This window comes from Geotrypetes seraphini, chromosome 8, assembly GCF_902459505.1.
Source record: "Geotrypetes seraphini chromosome 8, aGeoSer1.1, whole genome shotgun sequence".
In the NCBI taxonomy this organism is placed as follows: domain Eukaryota; kingdom Metazoa; phylum Chordata; class Amphibia; order Gymnophiona; family Dermophiidae; genus Geotrypetes; species Geotrypetes seraphini.
This window is the reverse complement of record NC_047091.1, coordinates 155920961-155945267: the sequence shown is the minus strand read 5'-3', so window position 1 is coordinate 155945267 and position 24307 is coordinate 155920961. Positions and strand designations below refer to the sequence as shown.

At 44.9% G+C, this 24307-nt stretch overlaps 1 protein-coding gene across 1 annotated transcript in view; it reads left to right on the top strand.

Moving 5' to 3' along the window:
- Positions 1-393: 393 nt before the first annotated feature.
- Positions 394-24307, top strand: part of LRRC43 (leucine rich repeat containing 43) — a 97127-nt gene continuing 73213 nt past the window's right edge. Inside the window, exons 1-4 of the mRNA XM_033956000.1 lie at positions 394-480; positions 13658-13915; positions 18762-18872; positions 22477-22616. Of these exons, the coding sequence (XP_033811891.1) occupies positions 394-480; positions 13658-13915; positions 18762-18872; positions 22477-22616 (596 nt within the window). The remainder of the gene's footprint in view (positions 481-13657; positions 13916-18761; positions 18873-22476; positions 22617-24307) is intronic.

Genomic DNA, 24307 nt, shown 5'->3' with positions numbered 1-24307 from the left:
GATTGAGAAACTGGAAGAAATAATTGAGCACTGGATTTTTGTTTGTTTTAATTTTAAAGAGAAACGTTATTGGCCTCACAACTTACCTTGTAAGTTTCTGCTGTTAGCCTTTCAAAGGTTTTCTTTTCTTGTACATGACATTTGCGTTTACAATAAAGCTGTGTTAAAAAAAAAAAAGCAATTTCATTCATAGCATTTAGCAAATAGAATCTGTCTCCTAGCAACGCACGTTGACACAGTGCAACCTCCTGTCAATAGTAAATACACTCAGGCACTCTGCTGTTGTTGCAGAAAATCAATGTCCTCACACCTCTAAGAGGCTTATACAGCCATTGCATGGGAAGGGGAGGGTATCATATTGCTTCTCCCTGCCTTGGGGGGTGAGTGGCCAGCATGACCCAAGCCACAGTGTTTGCAGCCTTCACAGACCAGCTGAAAGCCTTGTGCTTGAAAGAATTCCCTTGCGGCGTTGGAAGCTGGGTAACTGGTTTAACTCCTAACTCTTACCAATGTCTGTTTCATCATTCCCTCTGTGAGAAATGCCCTAATCCCTATTTGTCCCATTTGTTTTGATTAGTTTGTAAGCTCTGTGAGCAGGGATTGCCTCTTACATGTTTACTGCATAGTGCTGCGTAGTGCGTAGGTCTGGCAGCGCTATAGAAATGATAAATAAGAGGAGGAGGATTGTTGATATTCCTTGTGGTAGTCACTGAGCCTGCCTCTCAACTGACAGTACAGGAAAGTGTGGTGCTGTAGGGTCATGAAATGGTTAAATGTTGTTTAAAATATTGCTCTGGTCTACATAGCTGAAGAAAGTGTACAATCTATTGACTTCATCTGCCTAAAATGTATGTCCCTACCTTACCACATTGTAAGCTAAATAGATAAGAATTTGAACCATGATGTACCCTGCTCTTCTGTACATTTAACATTTAGAACTGTAAGAGTTAGATAAGTGACCTGCTAGTGTGAGCTTAGGACCAATAATAATTGTAGAAAAGTTATAGAAGTAACAAATGAAAATTGTAGTTTTTGCATATATTAGTTTGCAAAAAGGGCATAAAAGTCTGTGTATTTCCTGTTTCTGACACTCTAGTAGGCAGGCTATTAACTGTACTAGAGTCCGGTATACCGTAATAAATTTCTTGTACTTTTTTCACACCTCTGACTTTGTGTGTCCAAGTGACCTTTCAGTGCCATGAGAATCTGTGAGGGCGAATGATTGGGACCAGAGATACTGTTATGCTGTTAACCAATTTGTAAGTTTTATGTTGGATTATACATGCTGTAAGCCAGGGGTGTCCAACCTTTTGGCTTCCCTGTGCCGTATTGGCCGAAAAAAATGTTTCTGGGGCCGCGCAAACGCTGCTGCAAGACAGAGGAGGGAGCCGGCAAGACTGTAAACACCCGGGGGCAGCAGAGGAAAACACTGCATCGCCCTCGACCGGGGCCGCACAAAATACTTCATGGGGCCGCAGGTTGAACACCCCTGCTTAAGCCTTGGGTGAATCTCTCGATATAGGCGGTTAATAAATCCCAATAAATAAATATCACTGGAGTCTTTACAAGTGTGCAATGGGAGGGGGATAGGAAGGAGATGACAACGAATTCCATGGAGATGTGCATTGCATGATTAGGAGAGTGATGGTAATCCATTGGGGGAGTTCATTGAAAGGAGAGGAATCGAGCACCAACCTGCTACTTACCTGTATTGTGCTTTGAGTCTTGATCATGTTGATTAATTTAACAGGACATTAGAATATCAGGCGGGGAAAATGAATTCTTGGATAAGCCCGTTGATTGTCCAAGCTTATTCTTACCCTATATTTAGGAAATTGTTAAAAACTCATTTATTTGATAAACAAGAATGTTCATTTTTATTAAGTTATGTTTATAATGGTATTTTCATTAGGTTATGTTTTATTCAATTTTCTTTTTTAATCAATGTTGTATTTAACTGAGGTATTAACAGCTGTGTGTTTGAAACTATACTTTAACTATGTTGTATTAATTTGTTATATTAGATGCATTGTGCACGAGATTGTATTTTGTAATTGAAATGTCTCAATTTTTTCTGTTGTGAACCGCCTAGAACTACTGGTAGGGAATGGTAGGGCGGTATACAAGAAAATAAATTATTATTATCAGTGGCGTACCTAGGGTATGTGGCACCCGGGGCCCATCATTTTTTGACACCCCCCCCCCATGTAAAAAAATATTTTTTGTAATGACCATGAAACGGAATAAATGGTCAGAATAGAAACAGGCAGTGAAAATTTTCTTATATTCCAAACATAACATAACATAACATAACATAAATTATGTCTGAATTGTCATGACATCAGAAGTACATATGGAGTAGTTGCAGGTGATGCTTGGGACATAAGAACATAAGAACATAAGAAGTTGCCTCCACTGGGTCAGACCGAGGTCCATCTCGCCCAGCGGTCCGCTCCCGCGACCTGTGAAGTGGTTTCTGACCACTTTTATAACCTACCTCAAGTTCTATCTGTACCCCTCTATCCCTTTGTCCTCCAGGAACCTATCCAAACCCTTCTTGAACCCCTTGTACAGAGTTCTGGCCTATCACTTCCTCCGGAAGCGCGTTCCATGTGTCCACCACCCTCTGCGTAAAAAAGAATTTTCTAGCATTTGTTCTAAACCTGTCCCCTTTCAATTTCTCTGAGTGACCCCTAGTGCTTGTGGCTCCCCTCAGTTTGAAGAATCTGTCCTTATTTACTCTCTCTATGCCCTTAAGGATTTTGAAGGTTTCTATCATGTCCCCTCTAAGTCTCCTCTTCTCCAGGGAGAACAGCCCCAGCATTTTTAACCTGTCAGCGTATGGAAAATTTTCCATACCTTTTATCAGCTTAGTCGCCCTCCTCTGCACTCCCTCGAGTACCGCCATGTCCTTCTTGAGGTACGGCGACCAGTATTGAACACAGTACTCCAGGTGCGGGCGCACCATTGCGCGATACAGCGGCATGATGACTTCCTTCGTCCGGGTTGTGATACCCTTTTTGATGATGCCCAGCATTCTGTTTGCTTTCTTTGAGGCTGTCGCACATTGCGCCGATGGTTTCAGTGATGAGTCGACCATCACCCCCAAGTCCCTTTCCAGGTTACTCACAATCAGTTCTGATTGTGTTAGTTCGGTTTTATGTGTTTTTTGAATAGAAGGGTTTTTATTTCTTTTTGAAGGTTTTGCAGTATGTGGTCGATGTCAATTGGTTGTAGGGTTGGGGGTCGAGTGTTGCAGCTCGAATGGCTAGGAGGTTGTCGAACAGTTTTTTTCCTTTTGACGTTTTTGGTTGGAGGGTGTGTGAATGGTGTGTGAGTTCTCCTATGTCTGTCTGAAGTGGATTGAATTATTTAGCTGAAGAAATTAGTTACCCCCTCATCCCACACACATTAATTCTCTTCCATTTTTGTTCCCATTATAAAAAACACTGATAAGTTCCCAGAAAAAAAATACATTAAAATAAGAAGTGAAAACAAAGTACCCTACAGATGAGAACATAACATAAGAATAGCCTAACTGGGTCAGACCAATGGTCCATCATGCCCAGTAGCCCATTCTCATGGTAGCCAATCCAGGATACTAATACCTGGTCAAAACCCAAAGAGTAGCAACATTCCATGCTACCGATCCAGGGCAAGCAGACACTTCCCCCATGTCTTAATAACAGATTATGGACTTTTCCTCCAGGAATTTGTCCAAATCTTTCTTAAAACCAGCTACACTATCTGCTTTTACCATAACTTCTGGCCACTTCATTTTTAAGTTTAGATCTTTCCTTTCAAACAGAGACCTTGCTAGATGTCAAATACAGCACAAGGTAACTTCACATGGACTTAGCTGTGCAGGAAATGTGAATCTCCTCATACACCCACCATATAGTGCAAAAATGTGCAAAGGTCTGTTTTTTTCTTTCGATCACTACATAGCCTAATGCCACACAAGCAGCGCTGTTACAAACATATTCTGTAGGTCAATGCTAAGGATAACAAAGTTTCCTTCCTTGGACCAGAAGGAGATACTGATAAACCACTGGAAGAGATCCCAACACAACACCCAATGACCCACTCAGTGTGTGAACCAGTTGAGTGGAGTGGACTAACTGGGGGGTGGAAATGGGCCTGGAGTTTGCTCAGCAGAATTTCCCAGACCACCTCTTCCTCTCAACACATTGACACGCTGCCACCACCACCACTAGAAACACCTCACTGGGTAGGCCAGCTATGCTATAAACTTTATAAAACACATTATTATATTTTCTTATAAAGCACATATTTTAACTGAACTCTCTGACATCCTCAGCCTTTCCATTCACAAAAATAGAAGGAAGAAAAGTTCCCATTTCCTGCTGTTTCATGTCCCTGGCCTATACAATATTTTTTTTCTGCAGACCCTTCAAAAGTCTGACCAAATCCTCGTTTCACTTGCATTATAAAGTACTGAGGATGCCATCTCTCCCCAATCCCAGGTCCTAAAGTCTAAGACAGTAGCGCAAACTAATGCTGCCAGATTCAGGAAAAAAAAATTTCGATTCGATTCAGCCTATTGAAGTGGTTTTTCAATTCGATTTTCCTGCCCAGTTGGGTGATTTTTTTCAAAACTCCTGGTGGGTTTTATAGCTTTTTCACCCCCTTTGGCTTCTCCTAACCACACTGGCGCTGTGGTGTAAATAAAATAAAGAAACAAAAAGGACTTTTCCTCTCTCTGTTAAATCCTAGCTCACGTTTGCAGTCCAACACCAGCTCTGTCAGGATATACATTTCAAATCTGACATATTATAATCACAAAACAGAAAATAAAATTAATTTTTCTACCTTTTGTTGTCTGGTTATATTTCAAATCTTGTTGGTCCAAGGCTCTGGTTTTCTTCTGATAACTTGCTTGCCAGGGTCTCCTTCTTTCTTCTTTCTGCGTGCTAACCATCCATCTGCCAACTCTGTCCTCCCTTTCCATTTCCCTTCCCTCCCCAGGAAGTCTGGTATCTTTCCTTTTTTTCATCTCCCTCCACAGATCCACCTTTTCTTAACTACCCTTTCATCCGGCATCTCTCCCTCCTTCCCCACCACCCCAGAGTCCACCATCTCTCCCTTTCTTTTTCCAATTACCCTCCTATCCAGTATCTCTATCCCTCCTCCACACCATCCCTTGTGTCCAATTTCTCTCCCTTTCAGTTCCTTCCCTCCCTAAATCCCAAGGTCCATCATTTCTCTCCCTCTCCTCTATTTTCAGACCCATTATTTCTTCATCCCCCCCCCCAAAGTTTGGCATATGCACGTCTCTTTGAACACCCCCTTCCCTCTGTGTACTTCTAAACCAGGGTCCCCCCCAAAGGCCTGTCCCCCCTTAAAGGTCTGCCTGTCCCTCCTTGAAGGCCTGCACCCCCCTTGAAGGCATGTCCCACCCCCTTGTAGGCCTGTCCCCCCCCTTGAAGGCCTGTCCCTCCCCCTTGTAGGCCTGTCCCCCCACCTTGAAGACCTGCCTGCCTGTCCCCCCCTTGAAGGCCTGTCCCCCCCTTGAAGGTCTGCACCCCCCCGAAGGCCTGCACCACCCTGAAGGCCTGTCCCACCCCCTTGTAGGCCTGTCCCCCCTTTGTAGGCCTGTCCCCCCCTTGAAGGCCTGTCCCCCCCCCTTGAAGGCCTGCACCCCCCCCCGAAGTCCTGCACCCCCCCCTGAAGGCCTGCACCCCCCCTGAAGGCCTGTCCCACCCCCTTGTAGGCCTGCCCACCCCCTTGAAGGCCTGTCCCTCCCCCTTGTAGGCCTGTCCCCCCACCTTGAAGACCTGCCTGCCTGTCCCCCCCTTGAAGGCCTGTCCCCCCCCTTGAAGGTCTGCACCCCCCCGAAGGCCTGCACCCCCCTGAAGGCCTGCCCCCCCCTTGAAGGCCTGTCCCACCCCCTTGTAGGCCTGTCCCCCCCCCTTGTAGGCCTGTCCCCCCCTTGAAGGCCTGCCTGCCTGTCCCCCCCTTGAAGGCCTGTCCCCCCTTGAAGGCCTGTCCCCCCCTTGAAGGCCTGCCCCCCCCCCCCGAAGTCCTGCACCCCCCTGAAGGCCTGCACCCCCCCTGAAGGCCTGTCCCACCCCCTTGTAGGCCTGCCCACCCCCTTGTAGGCCTGTCCCCCCTTGTAGACCTGTCCCCCCTTGAAGGCCTGTCCCTCCCCCTTGAAGGTCTGCACACCCCCCCCCGAAGGTCTGTCCCCCCCCTTGAAGGCCTGCCTGCCTGTCACCCCCCCCCCCCCTTGAATGCCTGCCTGCCTGCCTGCCCACCCGCCCCACCCCGAAGGACCGCTCGCCCCCCTGGCCTCCCCGCACCACCTATGAAGCAGCACTACCTATGCTCCCGGCCTTGCCGTTCAGTCCCCACCACCACCACCACCCCCGAAGGACCGCTCGCCCCACTGACCTTCCTGCACCACCTATGAAGCAGCCGCAGCAGGATCGCGACGTCAGCTATCCCTGCGCTGCTTCCTGCGCCGCGTTCCCGCCCCTCCTCTGACGTCAGAGGAGGGGCGGGACCGCGGCGCAGGAAGCAGCGCCCAAGCAGCTCAGGGATAGCTGACCTCGCGATCCTGCTGCTTGCTGCTTCACAGGTGGTGCAGGAAGGTCAGTGGGGCGAGCGGTCCTTCGGGGGTGTGGGGGGACTGAACGGCAAGGCCGGGAGCACCCCTTCAGGGCTGGCACCTGGGGCGGACCGCCCCTCCCGCCCCCCCTTGGTACGCCACTGATTATTATTATTATATGCAAACTTATATTCTGCTTTCTTCAGTTTCAGATAACTGCACTGAGCAGATAACACCCCCACACCCAGTGGTGTAGCGAGTTTGAGAGGCATCCAGGGGGGTGGCACCCACTCACCCACCCTCTTCTCCACGCCTACACTCTCCTTTCCAGCCCCACCCCCACCCCCACTGCTGTGCGCACTGTCAGAAGAAGAGATGACGCAGGCATGACAGCAGGTTGGGGGTTACTGCTCACACCAGGAATGTTACAAAGGTTCAGGGGAACGGAAGTGTCGTGCGTGTGATAGTGGGGGGGGGGCAGATATGAGGATTTATTTATTCAATTTTCTGTACCATTCTCCCAGGGCTTACTGGGTGCCATGCCACTATCGAGACAGCTCCCTTACTCTGACACTGCTCACACCACATTGCACACAACTCCAAGCCATCCTACCCCCATTGACAATCTGCATCCAACCCCTCATCCCCTACTTAAAATGTTCTTAAAAAAGCCAATGTTCTTCATGAATAATCCTGAGCCAAAATTCATGTACTACCCATCTCTCAAACCTTAATTCCCAGTCCACTAGCATAATAAAGGTGGACAGTCTATTTGGTAAGTTTTCTTGTTTCATAGTTAGAAAAGGCATAACGCAGTGCAGGAGATAGCGGTTGACTTCTGTGGACATAAATGATTAAACTGACTTAAGTGTTAATAGGTAATTTACTGCAAAGTAAGACTTTCCCACCCCCTTGTTAAATGCATGTCTGTGCACTAACTGCAATTTATTTTTTTAACAATTTTTTTCATGAGGGAACATTTGTGCAGAGAAGCATTATCCAGCTAATACTGTACATTAGTGCGCGATACGTAACTGGCTAATTTAACTGGCTAAGTTAATTTAGGTGCACTTTCCACCAACTAAATAGGAGGCAGTAATGATGCCTGCAACTTTTTTTTAACCAATATTAGATTCTAATGTAAACATTAGTGTGTGACTTGAAAACCCATTCACTATTCTATTACCCACCATCCAAAAATGTCAAACAAAAAAAACTCTATGACAACTTAATAGCCTCCAAAGCACTTAAGTTGGACAAACAACTCACCACTCTGTTATCTCCATCCACAGATTACAAAACCTTCAAGAAAGAAATTAAAACCATACCCTTCAAGAAACACATTAAACCTATCCAGCACAACAATCTTAACCCAACATCCAACACTCTATAAACCTCTAACTTTTTTTCTAATTACCAAACATTATCTAAAACTCATAATTATCCCTTAAAATTTTATCTCATCGTTTATTCTATGACTTCAAAGTTGAAATGTAATTCTTGTTTTTAGTTTGGATGTAATCCTCCTTGAACCACAAGGTAATGGCGGAATAGAAATCACGTAATGTAATGTAATATTCAAAAAGCCAGCAATTATATACACTTCTCCCTCCGAATCCGCGGGTTTCGTACCCGCGAATTCGGTTATTCGTGATTTTTTGCCCCTAGTTTTAAAACACTGAATCACTGCGTCCCGGACCTCCCCAGACCTTACCTGGTGGTCTAGTGGTGACACGGGACAGGAGTGATCTTCCCACGCTCCTGCCCTATGCAGAGCCGTCATAAAAATGGCTGCCATGAGTTCCCGTGGTCTCACGAGACTACAGCGGGAACTCACAGTAGCCATTTTTGACAATGGCTCTGCACGGGACAGGAGCATAGGAAGATCGCTCCTGCCCTGTGTCACCGCTAGACCACCAGGTAAGGTTTGGGGAGATTCAAGATGCTGGAGGGAGGCACGGATTTGGAGGGAGAAGTGTGCAAAGGGACAGTCATACAACATGTGTCTGAATGTCCCAGTATCAGCCTGCCACATGTTGTTTGACTGTCCCTTTGTATATAAATTCTAGCAGTCAGTAGGGGGGAAATAGAATCTATTTTTAAATTTCATATTCCATTCACATATGAAATAATTATTTTATATTCCACAGTCTTTTTTCTTAAATAAATATGAAGCTAGATTACTAAATACATTCATGGGACTGGTACTTCAGCATGTTCTAGCAGATTGGAAGAATAGCTCTGAGCTCTCAGAGAGTGCTTGGTGGAATGTTTTATGTCCAGTATGAAAATATGAGGAGACTGCAGCAGCAAAAACATTGTTGTCTACAGCATTTTAGAAAAATTTGGTATTTTATTAAATTCTTATTATTTAAGTGGTTAATATCTAATGTTAATATTTAAATGGAGACTCAGCAGGTATTCATGATTTCTAAGAGGGATGTATTATACTGTGATACTCTACCAGGGATTTCAAAGTCCCTCCTTGAGGGCCGCAATCCAGTCGGGTTTTCAGAATTTCCCCAATGAATATGCATTGAAAGCAGTGCATGCACATAGATCTCATGCATATTCATTGGGGAAATCCTGAAAACCCGACTGGATTGCGGCCCTCAAGGAGGGACTTTGAGATCTATGCTAGTCTATAAAAAAATATTTTACAAAAAAAAAAATAAAAAGCCAACATTTATGCTACACAATCTGTCCTTAGAACACAGGAAAGTCGCATGTTAAAATGCACTAAGGCTGGATTCTAGCATGGTCCAGTAAAAAGAGCCTATAGTAGAGGGAGCTCAGACAGGCCTGGAACATGACAAACACAGCCACACTGAGGTTTAAATGTGGGTCTTTTCTCACATTGCTGGTGGGCAGCTGCGATCTCCTGTTGAGTGTCCCTCCTGTCCAGCGGTATCGGGAAACATTTTATGAAGGCATTTCCTGCTGCTAATGGACGAGGAGATCATTTATTTTGCCTCTGGTCACCAATCATCTGTGCCGGGGTGGAGCAATGGGTGGAATGTTTGTCCTCGGCACCAGTGGCGTGCCTAGCATATGTGGCACCCGGGGCCCATCATTTTTTGACACCCCCTCCCCCATCTGTATGAAAAACATGATTTTTAGTAACAATCCAAACGTCACACAAGAGTATACCTAGGAAAAGGCAGCATCTTACATACTGCAGTGAGAAGTGCATCAATACACCCATTGTAAAACTAAACAAGCCAGACTAGTACAGATCAATCCTGCAGTCAGTCCTAACAGAAAACCATGTCTTTTGAATACACAGAAAACACCTTCGCCTAGTATGGAATATGTAATCACAAACTAACCCATCCCCCTTTTACAAAACTGTAGTGTGGTTTTTAGCCATGGTGGTAGAATTCTGAACATCAGAGCTGCTACCATCATGGCTTGCGCTAAAAAACGCTCCACAGTTTTGTAAAAAGGGGGATAAAATAGAAATACATAGACAAAGGTTAAATTGAACCAGCAAGAAGCTGGACTCTGCATACAATGCAACACCACAGAAACAGTGACACATGTCTCCTAAAGCAATAAATAAATAGAAAATTTTTGTTCTACCTTTGTCTTCTCTGGTTTCTGCTTTCCTCATCTTCTTGTTACTCTCTTCAAGTTTCAAGTTTATTTATATATTTGATTAATCGCCTATTAAAATTACTAAGCGATGTACAAGAATCAATAAAGAGCAATAAAAAGAAACTAACGTTATACACTGTCTGCCATCTCTCTGCCCCTATATGGCATCTCCTCTCCTTCTAAGCCCCTTCCAGAAACTGTATGCCTCCCCCTTCCATCTCTCCTTTCACCCCCATTGGTCTGGTATCTCTCTCCTCTCCTTCCCTCTCCCACACCTTCTCCTCTGCAATCCCTTTCCCTTTTTCCCCTCATTTTCCTTTTTAATTTATTTTCTGCATCCATCTAGATTACGTTCTTACTACCCTCTCATCAATTTCCTTTTTTACTGTCTTACCTACATACAGCTCACCAACTCTTTCCCTCACCCCTCCAGTATTTCCCTAACTCAATCCATTCCCCCCTACATCATGTGCCCTCCTTTTATTTATCCCCTCCTTCCATCAGGTGCCCACTTTCTCTCTCCTTTCCATCTAGTACCTTCTCTTCTCTCTGTCCACTTTCATCGTCTGCTCCCCTCTTTCTCTCCTCCCATTTCCTTCCTGCATTTGCTCCCTTATCTCTCCCATCTGCACTTCCATCCAGCATAGGCTCCCCCTCTACCCTCCCCATTACCATCCAATGTCTGCCCTTTCTCTCTCCATCCATCCCTCTTCAATCAGCATCTGCCCCTTTTCTTTCCCTCCAACAAATTAAATCCAGTATCCTTTCCCCTTATGCTTCTCTCCCCTTTCCCTGCACACCAATTCCATCAGTACCACCCTTCCATATCATCCTACCCCCTTTCTCTCCCTCCACCACTCTTCTATACCAGAAGTCCTGCTCCCTTCTCTCCCTTCATGCAGCAAGGTCCCGCGATGAGTACGTGTGCCAGCTCTGCTCCGGAAGAAGTAAGTTACATCGGAGGGTGTGCCCCGTGGACCCGACAGATGCAGTCATCGCAACTCCCTGCGTCTGCCGGGTCCACCTCCTCCAACATAACTTACTTCTTCCAGAGCAGAGCCAGCAGACGTACTCATCGTGGGACCTTCCTGCACCTCAGTGCGGCTGCCGACTCTGCTCCAGAGCAAGTACATCGGAGGGGGTGCACCGGCAGCCGCGCTGAGGTGCAGGTATTTTTCAAGTAAGGCAGGACGTTCCGGATCGCTATGCACCCCCCTAGGGCGTGCACCCGGGGTGGACCGCCCCCCCCCCCTTGGTACGCTACTGCTCAGCACCAGCCCTTTTTGCGCTGAACTTCAATGGAGGTAAAGGGCTGTCTATAAACAAAGCATGGCAACCACTCATCCAAAATAAATTCAACGCAAAAAGGACTGGGGCTGAGGACAAACACCTTCTCCCTCCATTTAAAAGCTTCCACCCTCCCGTTTTTATCTGACAGAATTCAAAAAATGTGACCATAGTCTTCCCCGCCAGAATTTAAAATTGGATCCAACGGACATTCCCATCAAAATTCAGATTTCCCTGCCAGAATTCAAATTTGTGACCAACAAACTTTCCCGCTACATTTCAAATTTGTGATCATTGAACTTTCACGCCAAAATTCAAATTCATGACCAACAGACTGCCCTGTTCTCAATCAGACCTGGTAGCATACCCTGAAGAAAGCCACAGCATGATGGCTGAAACGTCAGTTCTACTTATACAGACGCAGCGAGACCCAGGAACAATCAAGTTATCAAATATACTCAAATATAAACCGAGGGGGTATCCTTTTATACCTCCAAAAAGGGGGAAAAAGGTTGACTCGAATATAAACTGAGATTAGAAATTTGGGTTATCACGGTGAACCAATCTATAAAGACTGTTCACCCTCCCTCCCCATCAGCTATCTCATAAGTCACTAAACATAATATAAATTTCTGTGATGCATATATCCCAAAGCTAACATATTCACAACAAGACCCCTACATAGGAAAACACAACTACAAGCAACCAGAAATGTAAATGAATGTAGACAAAAATCAAACTTAAACTTAAGAAGCCATATGCAGTTCAACACCAGAGAAAGAGAAACAGCACTCGAAAACAGTGCAAATTTACAGTAAAACTGCATTTTGTGCTCATGAAATTAAAAAGAAATTTATTTTTTTCTACCTTTGTTGTCTGGCCATTTTATTCATGTTTTTCCCAGTTTCTGCTTTCTTCTGGCTTTTCTTAATTTTCTTTCCAGTGTCTGCAGTCTATCTGCCTCTTCTCTCCCTCCTGTCTTTACTTCTTCTCCTACATCCTTCTCTGACTTTAACTTTTTCCTTTGTTTTTCTCCATTTATTTTTCTGCATCTCTATCTTCTTCTATTTCTCCAGTTCTTTTTGCTAACTTTTCCCTCTCTCCCCTACCAGCATCTTCTCTTTCCCTTTTTCTGACCAGTATCTCCTCTCTTGCCCTGCAGCATATCCTCTCCTCTTTTCCCATCAACACCTCATCTCTCTCCCTCCACCTACATCCAAAATCTCTCCCCATCACCTTTTACCCTTTGCTTCATCCAATAGAGTCACGGGTCAGGGGCAGGCACAACATGCAAGGTAGGCAGTTGATTCCTCCCACCAGCGGCCGCAGCGATCCTCCCTGCTGTTTGCCAGCTGCCAGGAAGAGGGGGAGTGAAGAGTCAGCGGCGCATCCAGTTTGTGAGCAGCCCTGCCTTCGGTCCTAACCCAGTCCCGCTAAACCAGCTGGCAACAACAAAGCCAGATGCCATGGGGTCCTTCCCTCTTGCCAAATCGCTATAGGCTCTGCCGGTCTCGATCCTGCCCCTCAAAATCAGGAAATAACGTCATGGGGGGGGAGGATCGAGACCAGTAGAGCCTTTAGTGATTTGGCAAGAGGGAAGGCCCCCGTGATGTCTGGCTTCATTATTGCCAGCTGGTATAGTGGGACCGGGATGGTCACAATCTGGATGCACCGGTGACTTCTCACTCCCCCTTCCTCTCAGCGGCCGGCAAACAGCATGGATGACTGCTGCAGATGCCGCCATGAGGAGTCGGCTACCTGCCTCGCATGTCAGGCCTGCCCTTGACCCATGACTCCATTCCCCACAGCCAGGTAGGCTTAAATGTGGATATTTTTTTCTAACTACGGTAGTAAACTCAGATATAAACCAAGACCCCATTTTTAGGTCATTCTTTGGCTCAAACATCTCGGTTTATATTCAAGTATATTTGGTAATACGTTTCCTATACTGAATCCAATAGTATGGTTACTGTGTTAGTCCACTTGATTTTGCACTGTTCTGTTAAGGAGCATAATTTTTAAAAGTTGCTCATAATTGTATTAGATTAGTTAAAAAAATATATCACCTACAACTTGCTTGTTGACTTTTAATATTGCATCCAAAAGAACTCTTCAAAATAAGCTACTCTAAAGAAATTACCTTGGAGCAGTTGCCTCTTCTTATTTCACATTCTGGGTGTGCTGCAATTGACTTGTCTACAGAATAAATCACGTTTTGAATGGCGGAAGGGTCGCCTTCTCAGCATCACGGGCTCAAAAGAAAAGGACATCGAAGCCGAAGAGGAAAGCCCAGAATCTTTACTAGAACTTCTAAGGAGCAGCTACTCCCCCTGGGCTCTAGAGGAGAACTGGAGTGCTGAGGCTCAGATGCTGAGAGAACTGGCAGTGACATCCCCTCAGCTTACCCGGAGCAGTTTCATCTTCCGATACATCAGATCTCTGCGGCTGGTGAATAAAGGGGTGAGTGGGCACTCAGCTATAATAATAATAATAACTTTATTTTTATATACCGCTATACCACAAACAGTTCAAAGCGGTTTACAGAGGAGGAGACTGTATACAAACAGCGATATAACAGGAAGCTTTTCGAGGTTACATTAGTGTGTTAAGAGTGGTCAAATTTATCTGGAAGTGGTCTAAAAGTACATTAAGGCAGAAGTGGGCTCAGAGAAATTTATCAAAAAGATAAGTTTTGATTGACTGACTTCCTGAAAGTTTGATACTACACTTAGGCGCTCAAACACACCTTAATATAGGGTTACTATATTTTATTCCTGTAAAATCCAGACCCATAGCCCCGCCCCAAGTTCTACCCAACCTCGCCTCATTATGCCCAAGTCATGCCCTGTTCTGCCATAGCCCTGCTCCCTCAACCTGTTCTCAACCTCGGGACCGCGTCGGGAGGGTATTTGCACACGCATGGATGCAACATGATGATATCGCATGCATGCCCATGATGTCACCGGAGGACATAATTTGAGGTTGAGGGGTGCTAGATTCAAGAGCAATGTTAGGAAATTCTACTTTATGGAGAGGGTCGTGGATAGCTGGAATGCACTCCCGAGAGAGGTGGTGGAGAGGAAAAGGTGACGGAGTTCAAAGAAGCGTGGGATGAACACAGAGGATCTAGAATCACAAAATAATATTAAATATTGAACTAAGGCCAGTACTGGGCAGACTTGCACGGTCTATGTCTATATATGGCTGTTTGGGGGAGGATGGGCTGGAGAGGGCTTCAATGGCTGGGAAGGTTTAGATGGGATGGAGTAGGTTTTGACGGACATTTTGGCAGTTGGAACCCAAGCACAGTACCGGGTAGAGCTTTGGATCCTTGCCCAGAAATAGCTAAGAAGAAAAAAATTTAAATTGAATCAGGTTGGGCAGACTGGATGGACCATTCAGTCTGCCGTCATCTACTATGTTACTATGTTGCAACGTGGTCCCGAGGTGGATGTTTTTCAAAACCCGGACAAGGTGCCGGGTTTTGAAAAGCTGTCCGGATGCCCGAACTAAAAAGAGGACATGTCCGGATAAATCTGGACATCTGGTAACCCTACCTTAATACCTAGATACACTAGTATTCTATAACAGCAACTGGGTGCCTAGGTTCCATTATAAAATAGGTACCTACCACATGGCCTCAGGGCACCTAAAGGAAGATGCCCACTTATCATCTAGGGAATGAGAGAGGGAGAAATGTCAGATGTGGCAGCAGAGGGGGTGGGAGAGAGGCCTGGATCTCTCAAGACAGATGGACAGTGAAAGAGAGAAAGGGAGACATGTTGCCAAGTGGTTAAAGCTATTGCCTCAGCACCCTGAGATTACAGGTTTGATTCCCAATGCTGCTACTTGTGTCTCAGGGTAAGTCACCCATCCTTCTATTGCTCCAGGTACCATAGTTAGAGGGTGAGTCCACTGGGACAGATAGGGAAATCCATCTCAAGCTCCACCTACTATACTATCTACTCCTTATCAAATCTAAAATGTTCAAATTACCCAACATGTATTACCTAATTTCACGACAATTCTTATGTAATCCGCCTATATATTTTCTAACTTCATGACAACTCTTATGCAATCCGCCTTGAACCGCAAGGTAATGGCGGAATAGAAATCACTAATGGAATGTAAATTACTTCAAGTACCTGATTACTTGTTCACTTGGGCTTCTGCGCCTGGAGTCATTATTGTTGCAGTTATCCAGATCTTGCCGCATCTCGGTAAGTAGAACTAGGGTTGCCATATTTTACTATAGTAAAATCTGGACCCTCTAGACCCGCCCAGTTCTACCCATCCCCACCCTGTTACATCCCGATCCTGCCCCCCCCCCACCCCCACCCCGCTGCCTGCTCTCGTTGGGCAGGAGAAAATCCATGCATGTGCGGATTTCCTCCTGCCCGATGTGATTTAGAGGAGGCTTTTCAAAACCCGAACAAAGTGGCTGAGTTTTAAAAAGCCGTCCGGACCCCCGGACATGTCCTCAAAAGGAGGACAAGTTCAGGGAAATCCGGACGTCTAGTAACCCTAAGTAAAACCAGCGTTTCAGCCATCATGCTGTGGCTTTCTTCAGGGTGTGCTATGTTTGTCTACAGTTTGTCTGTATAGAAACTAAAACATGTCGGCAGATAAATGCCAAAAGGCCCATCCAGTTTGCCCATCCACGACATCCGCTATCTCCTCCTCTCCCTAAGAGATCTCACAAGCCTCTCCCATGCTATCTTAAATTCAGATACAGTCTTCATCTCCACCACCTCCATTAGGAGACTATTCCACTTATCTAGCACCCTTTTTGTAAAGAAGTATTTTCTTACATTACTCCTAAGTCTATCACCTCTTAACTTCATCCTATACCCTCTCTTTCTGGAGTTTTCCTTCATTTGAAAAAGATTCACCTCCTGTATATTAATGCCACAGAGATAAACTTCTCTGTTATATACACTCTCTCCCGTCTTTCTCCAGAGTTATACATATTAAGGTGTCTAAGTCTGTCTCCATATGATTTATGACAAAGACCACCCATCAATTTTGTAGCAGCCCTCTGGATTGACTCCATCCTATTTATATCTTTTTGAAGGTGCGGTCTCCAAAACTGCACACTGTATTCTAAATAGGGCCTCCCAAGAGACTTATACAATGGCATTAACATCTCCCTTTTCCTACTGGCCATTCCTCTCCTTATTTACCCACGCATCTTCTTGGCTTTGACTGTCACCTTTTCTACCTGTTTTTCCACCTAGAGATCATCAGACACAATCACCCCCAAATCCCATTCTTCTTCCATGCACAGAAGTTCCTCACCTCCTATACCAGTGTTTTCCAACATGCAGTACGTGTACCCTTAGGGGTACCTGAGCCGTTTGTTGGGGGAACGCAGCACTGGCCACTATCAAGGATATTTCCTGCCCACCCGCCGAAGCCGCTGCCTTAGATCCCTGCTTCCTGCCCTCCACTCTCTTGTCGAAGCTGTCGTCGGGATCCCTCCTACCTGTCCTCCACCCTCCTGTCAAGCTGCTGCCAGGGATCCCTCCTTCCCACCCACCTCCCTCCACCAAAGCCGACCCAGAGGACTTCCCTCCGATGTCAGAGGAAAGCTTTCTGGGTTAGGGGAGAGGGGTTCCAGTTACCTCCTTCTGCCTTCAACAGGACTCATCCAGGGTCTCACAGGCAGCGGTTCACACACTGCATGTAGCTGACCCAAAAACCTTCTCTCCAACATCAGAGTTGATGTCAAATGGAAGGCTTGTAGATCAGCCTTCTGCAGCGTGTGAATTGCTGCCTGTGCGTCCCTGCAACAAAAGCCGTTGACATAATCTGGGACAAAGGGAGAAAGGAAGGGGTGAAGGAGCATGTTGGGACATGGGAGGAGCATGATTTTGGGACAAAGGCTAGAAGGCGGGGGGGGGGGGCATGAACTTAGGACACAGAAGGAAAGGAGGGGCATGAACATGGGACACAGGGCTTGCTGGGATTGGTAGCATGGAATGATACTACTATATGAGGGTGTCTACCAGGCAGTGGCGTACCAATGGGGGGTGGGGGGAGCGGTCCGTCCCAGGTACATGCCCCAAGGGGGTGCACAGCTGGCAACCCACTGGGGAATAGGCTGCCGCCGGGGATAGGCTTCCACTGCTGTCATTGTGCCATCGGGGTGTTTAATTTTACAATGTATGTGTGGGTATTCTAGTGCTCACTGCAGTGTTTAAGATGCTGCCTTTTCCTAGGTACACTCTTGTTGTGCAATATGTGGATTGTTACTCAAAATCATATTTTTCATATAGATGGGGGGGGTTGTCAAAAAATGATGGGCCCCGGTTGTCACATATGCTAGGTACGCCACTGCTACCAGGTACTTAATTTAATGTGGTATCTTATACACCGCTAAATGTCCCAAAGGATTCAAAGTGGTTTACAACACTAAACTAAACTAAACCTTAAGTTTATATACCGCATCCTCTCCGTAATTATAGAGCTCGGCACGGTTTACAAGAGGTTAATATAGGAAGGAATACCATAATAGGGTTGGAGGTTGAGTACAGGGGGGAAGAGGGCATTACATTTTGTGAAAAGCCAAGTTTTCAGGTGTTTACGGAATAGTTGGGAAAGGCCATGAATCTAATCAGGTACTTTGAATTTCCCTCTCTGTCCCAATAGGCTCACAGTCTAACTATAGTACCTATGAAATAAATATTTACTTACATGCCAGGGATATATAAAAAGAAGGAAGACGGAAAAGATAATAAATTCAATCTGATTGATTTCTTTGACTGGGTGATTACATGTGTATAAAAATAGCACAACAGAAGGAAAAACTTCAATATCAAAGAACCACAAAGAAAGATCCTTGTACCCCAAAGAAAGGTATTTGTGACCTTGATTGGCCACTATGGAAACAGGATACTGGGCTAGATGAACCATTGGTCTGACCCTGTCTGGCTATTTTTATGTTCTTTATCTGTTATCATTTACCGTGTTACAGTGTTGACATTTGCACTTTTGATGGCATTTTATAAAATAGGTGTGGAAAAACATGTGATACCTACACGTGTAAAATGACTTTCTTAGTGGTGACTTTTAAACATACAGTCGAAGTCCCTTTGACCACAGGCCCGATGTTGCTTTTGCTGTCCTTTCTTTTTTTTTTTTTTTTTTGTTCAATATTTTTTATTGAGTTTTTTGAAAAAATATAAGAAACAGTTCAAGTACAAGATATCAAAAAATAAAACAAAACATTTAGTATTTGCTGTCCTTTCTAATGAATGAAGTGCACCAGCAAGACTGACGATTCATTTCAAATCTCTCTCTTCAGGTGGTTGAAATTGATGGTAATTTACTATGGTTTAAAAACCTGGAAGAGCTTGTATTAAGTACAAACAAAATCAGCAGAGTCAATTCTGTCAACCTTCCATGGACCCTAAAGGTGAATTCATGTACATATAATTTAAATTTTCAAAACCAGTCAATGTTATTTAAATGATTCGTTGATGCATTTCTATGAGCATTTGACCTATTGCAAGGATTAAATCTTTCTTCTTTTGTTTTCATCTGTTCTGACCTGTTTCAATATTTTATGTATGTAATTTTATTGTAAACTGTTTTGGAATAAAATGGTATAGAAATTTTTTTAGTATATAAATTGGCTTTCTTTTGGATCAGTTAACAATCCAACCAGAAAGAGGGAGAGGAGCCCCCTCTATTTGATTAAGGAGCCATATAGATTCAGGCCCAGCTGCACTAAAATCGTCATTAAAATTGGGTGGGTCGCTGTGGGGCCGATAATTTGTCCGATTTTAAAACGGCGATCAACATTCCAACAACTTCAGTCAGTCGTTTGGAAAGCGACTTCGACACATGTGCAGAATAGTCCACTTGATACAGGCACAAATGTACATTTACGCTAAGGAAAGTTACGTAGGCACGCATGAGCATCAGTCATAGATGTGCTTTATTGCGCACATCATCTCTTCCAAGGCCACCCATACACGAAGGCGGACAGGTACTAGAGTCCTCCGTGGCAGCTGTACCTCCCTCCTTCCATCGCTATCATTTCCTCTTCCTCTTGTTCATTTTTCATTCATAACTGAACCACTGAAACTTCTCTCATATGCTTCCCCCGTTTAACTTTATGCTTTTAATGGGTGCGCATAGGACGCGCCATCAACACATGCGCTTAAAACGTGCCTATAACACATGAGTATATGGCTTTCCCCGTGTATGATGATAAATTTTATATGTTGATTTCATAGCAGACTTGTTGGTAACACACTTTGTGACTGGTCTAACTCTAGACCTGTCATTAGAAGGCTGCACTACATTCTGTGTCTCGTAAAGTGACATTAGGGCATCAATTAGTGTATGAGGTCATTTGTATAGTAGAGTCGGAGGCTGCAATGAATGCACAGAAAAGCATGGTGAGCCATTGTGTACATCAGTCAGTAAATTACGTCGACGCTAAACCGGTTCAACTGCTTTAGCGATGATCTTTAGAGGCACAGTGAGTTTAGTGCATCCGCACCTTAGGCAGCATTACCTGCATAAATGTCAGTATTCTAGTCATGTACTGAATGCAAATGTGTCAATAAATCTCATTAGTCACTATTCCGTATAGTCTCCAAATTCTGTATATAGTGCCATAAGTTTTACGTAAAAAATCAGCGTGCACAGCCGATTTGCTTGTGCAACTTCATTTAATAAGACCAATTGGCACTGATAATTGCCAATTAACACCTAATAATTGAAGCTAATTGGCACTAATTAGAAGTTGCCCGCACAGCTTGGTAGGTGCATTCTATAAAGTGGTGCGCATCGTTTCTGGTGCGCGAATCTCAAAGGCTCAGTCAACTACGCACACATGATACTATGCCTTTTGGTCTGTTTTGATTGATGTTTTATCTCCTGTTATAAGAGTCATTTTCAGCAATGAACAGTTTACGGTGACCCCTGATGCAGGCATATTGTTACGCCGAAACACAGTGCTGTGTTGGGTCTTCATCACTATATACTTTGATTTGAAATAAACATCTTTGACTTCATCCAGCTGGCTCTTGTGGAAAGCTTTTTGTCCAGTCCCACTGTTTTCCCTGGTGGACAGGTGAGGAGCATGGGTGGATTGTGGACATTCCTAAAAGTTTGACACACTGTTATAGAATACATCCAATCCATGTTCAACTTAGGCACAGGTATTTTAGGCCTGGTTTTCCTTGGCCTAAATGGGTGCGTTTAAATATTATGCCAGATACAGCCACTAAGAACAATTCTATATATAGTGTGAGTCTTTAATAGAATCACGCTAAGTGCCGTGCTGATCAATTTGGGGTTTGTTTGTTTTTTTGCACCATATATAGAATTTAGGACTATGTGCATATTTTCAATAATGTGTACTCTGCTAGTGGGCATGCACATGGGTGGAGTCTGGGCAAGGCACACACTTTAAGTTATGGTTCTATGTCCCCAGTCTAGGCATGAGCAGTTACACCAGTTTTAGGCCTGGCATACTGTTGCCACGCCCTGTGTCACCCCCAGGCCCACCATGTTCCATCCCCAGGCCAGCCCCATTCTGCCATCAGCCCCAGCCCCTCATCTACTCCTAGTCCAGGCTGTGTCTGGAGGGCTTCTGAGCATGAGTGGATGAGGCACAGTGACATCACACTCAGACACGGCCCCGAGCTTGGGGGCCTTCCAAAACCCAGACAAACGGCCAGGTTTTGCAAATCCATCTGGGCACCTGGACAGTCCTCTAAAAAAGAGGACATGTCCGGGTTTTCTCAGATATCTAGTAACCCAACTAGTGGGCTCACATTCTAAGATTTGTACTGGGGCAATGGAGGGTTAAGTGCCTAGTCCAGGATCACATTCTCAGGGAACCACAGTGGACTGAAATCCAGTTCACCAGCCTACTGCTCTAACCATTAGGCTACTTCTAGATGATGACATCATGCTGCAGCTCTCTGCATCACTGGCATCCTCTTAAAGAATGATGTCAGAGCAAAGAAATCTCTGAGTCACTTGTTGTAAACGTGGCTTAAGCGATTAAATATCATTACTATTTGAAGGTGATTTGGTGAGCTTTGTGACATGAGGTAGTGTCTCGGTACTAGTGGCGTAGCAATGGCGAGCAGCGCCCGAGGCAGTGGTGCCCCCTCCTCCCCCACCCCCCATCACACATACGCACCCCTTTCCCGTACCTTTTTAGCTTCAGCGTGAGAAACCACCGACTTACTGCCCGCATCGGCTTCGGCACCCTTTCTGATGTCATTTCCAAGCCGTGGGTCCTGGAAGTGACATCAGAGAGAGAGCACAAGCCGACACAGGCAGCAGGTTGGTGGCTGGTTATGCCGAAGTTAAAGAGGTATGGGGGAAGGAAAGGGGCATATATGTGGCAGGGAGAGGAGTGAGAAGGGGGGGAGCACAGAGGAGGAAGGGCGCCAGTGTCCCAAGCAAGTGGACTGCCCCCTTACTACGCCACTGCTCGGTACAATGTCCAGTGTTCAGGTCTCCACATCACTAAAAACCACCCTCTAGTTAGGCCCCGATTGTCAACTTTCTTGGCAGACACAGCAGGAAAACCAAGGATTGTACCAGCATGGGGAGGAGGGGCAAGGGGTGGCTTATCCTCTCATCCAGAGCAAGCTAGTGAGGGAGAAATGCGCTGTGTCTGTTCTCTGGATTATTAGAAGATTTTTATGTGCCAGTGTTCCCATTCTTGCAAGTTTCATGACCCCCACTGAGAAGGTAAAAAAAAATAAAATAAAATAAAACAATATTTAAATCTGTGGAATTTAATATGTAGAACTGCATGTTAAGGACAAAAACACAAGCACTTTCTTGTAAGCCACTAACATTCTACATCTATATTTGATCTTTTGTGTATAAATCTATTGGTTAGTAATTTGGAGCATTCAACATGAAATTAGGTCCTTTATGGACGTTTCTATATAATAATAAGTTAGGCAGAGTCTAAGTCCTAAGCTAATATGCAGATGTTCTGAAGATGCAGTCTGTCATTATAACTGTTCTTATTCTAGGTGCTGGAACTGTGTGGGAATGAAATCACCACTCTGGAGGAGCTGTGTGTCGATCCGCTGCCAAACTTACAGCACTTAGGCCTGGCTTATAACAGGCTGCACTATTCCTCAGAAACTCAGTACTTTGCCCCACACGTCTGGTAAATATTGTTCGAACAGTGGTAACGCTACTCCGATAGCTTCATTCTCTTTACTATAACTAAGAGCAGAGAATAGATTTTGGACTGGACAGAGCGGTTCAACAGTACAGCTGTGGATGGGGATCTTGGAGGAATGGTACAACAGTCAAGCTGGGGGATCTTTAGGGGACATGGGATGGTACCATAAAAGAGTAGAGCTGTGGATGGGGGATCTTTGAGTAATTGTATAATGATTAATTGGGGGGGGGGGTACAAGAGTGGTGTGATGGATGGGGATATTTGGGGAGTATATAACATAGGAAATGACAGCAAACAAAGACCTGAATGGTCCATCCAGTCTGTCCATTAGTGACACACCTTATAAAATTCATGATTAAATTAAATTGTCTTTTTACTTTGATACTTCTGGGCCATAGACTGTAAAGCCCACCAGGTACTGTTCTTAGGTTCCAACTACTGGAGTTGCTCATTTAAGTTGGTGAAACTTTGGAGGGAGATCTTTGAGGAATGACAGAAAGGTAAAACTCTTGTGAAACTTGAAGGAGTGTCAGAAGCTTCAGGATCAATGCAAGGGCATTTGGACTCCTAGGCAAATCCTCAGCCTTACACCTCCTCCCAGCCAATTAAGTTTCAGCACACTAGGTCATCCTCCTGAGATTTTGATATTTAAAAAATATTCAAGATGATATAACCAGCTGGAAATGGCTTCTGAGCGGTTAAATTGCTTGTTTGGGGCTATCCGCTACTTTTCAGTGGCATTTTACCAGTTATCACCGCTGAAAATTAGCAGTCGGCACCTAAATATTGTACTCTTAGTTAGAAGGTTAACTATAAACCTTGAATACCTTACATTGTATGCTAGAATTATTTAGGATGTTTATAAATATGGTGATTATTGAGAGCTTCTATACTGCTACTAATGACTGGTCTACATGAGCCTCTGCAGAGATGTTACCATAGTACACATAACTAAAATGGTATACATAAATTAGAACGGTTAACCATAAACTTGAATGACATGCATTAATGGCTAGAACATAGCATATTTAGTCAGTGAAAAACATGTGAATCGGTATTTGAAAGCCATCACAGATATGCATGAAAACCGCTCTGAATTGATTCTTCAGTCATTAGCAGCGGTATAGACGTTTTCGATAAAGATGAGTGAAAGTCAGCTATTTTGGGGGGGTGTTCTGGTGGCAGAGCTGACACTTAGCCGACCAGGGTAACCCCATAAATGGCGCCAAATAAAACATGTGGCAACCAATGGCTGATCAGGTACTGAATATCAACTTAACCTGCTATGTGTTAGCTGCCTCCGCATAACCTGGATATTGAGTGCTGAAGCCCAGACATTGATTATCCAAGCATAATGTTGGTGGTGGTCCACAAAATGCTCACCGCCACTGGCTGGATATTTACCCCCCATGTCTTTAAGCTCTAAATTGGTTTTGCATATTAAATTATCCTCCTGAATCTATAAGTTTGCATGCCCAATTAGCACAGTTACTTACCGTAACAGGTGTTATCCAGGGACAGCAGGCAGATATTCTTGACTGATGGGTGACGGCACCGACGGAGCCCCGGTACGGACAATTTTAGAGTGATTGCACTCTAAGAACTTTTTAGAAAGTTCTAGCTCGGCCGCACCGCGCACGCGCGAGTGCCTTCCCGCCCGACAGAGGCGCGCG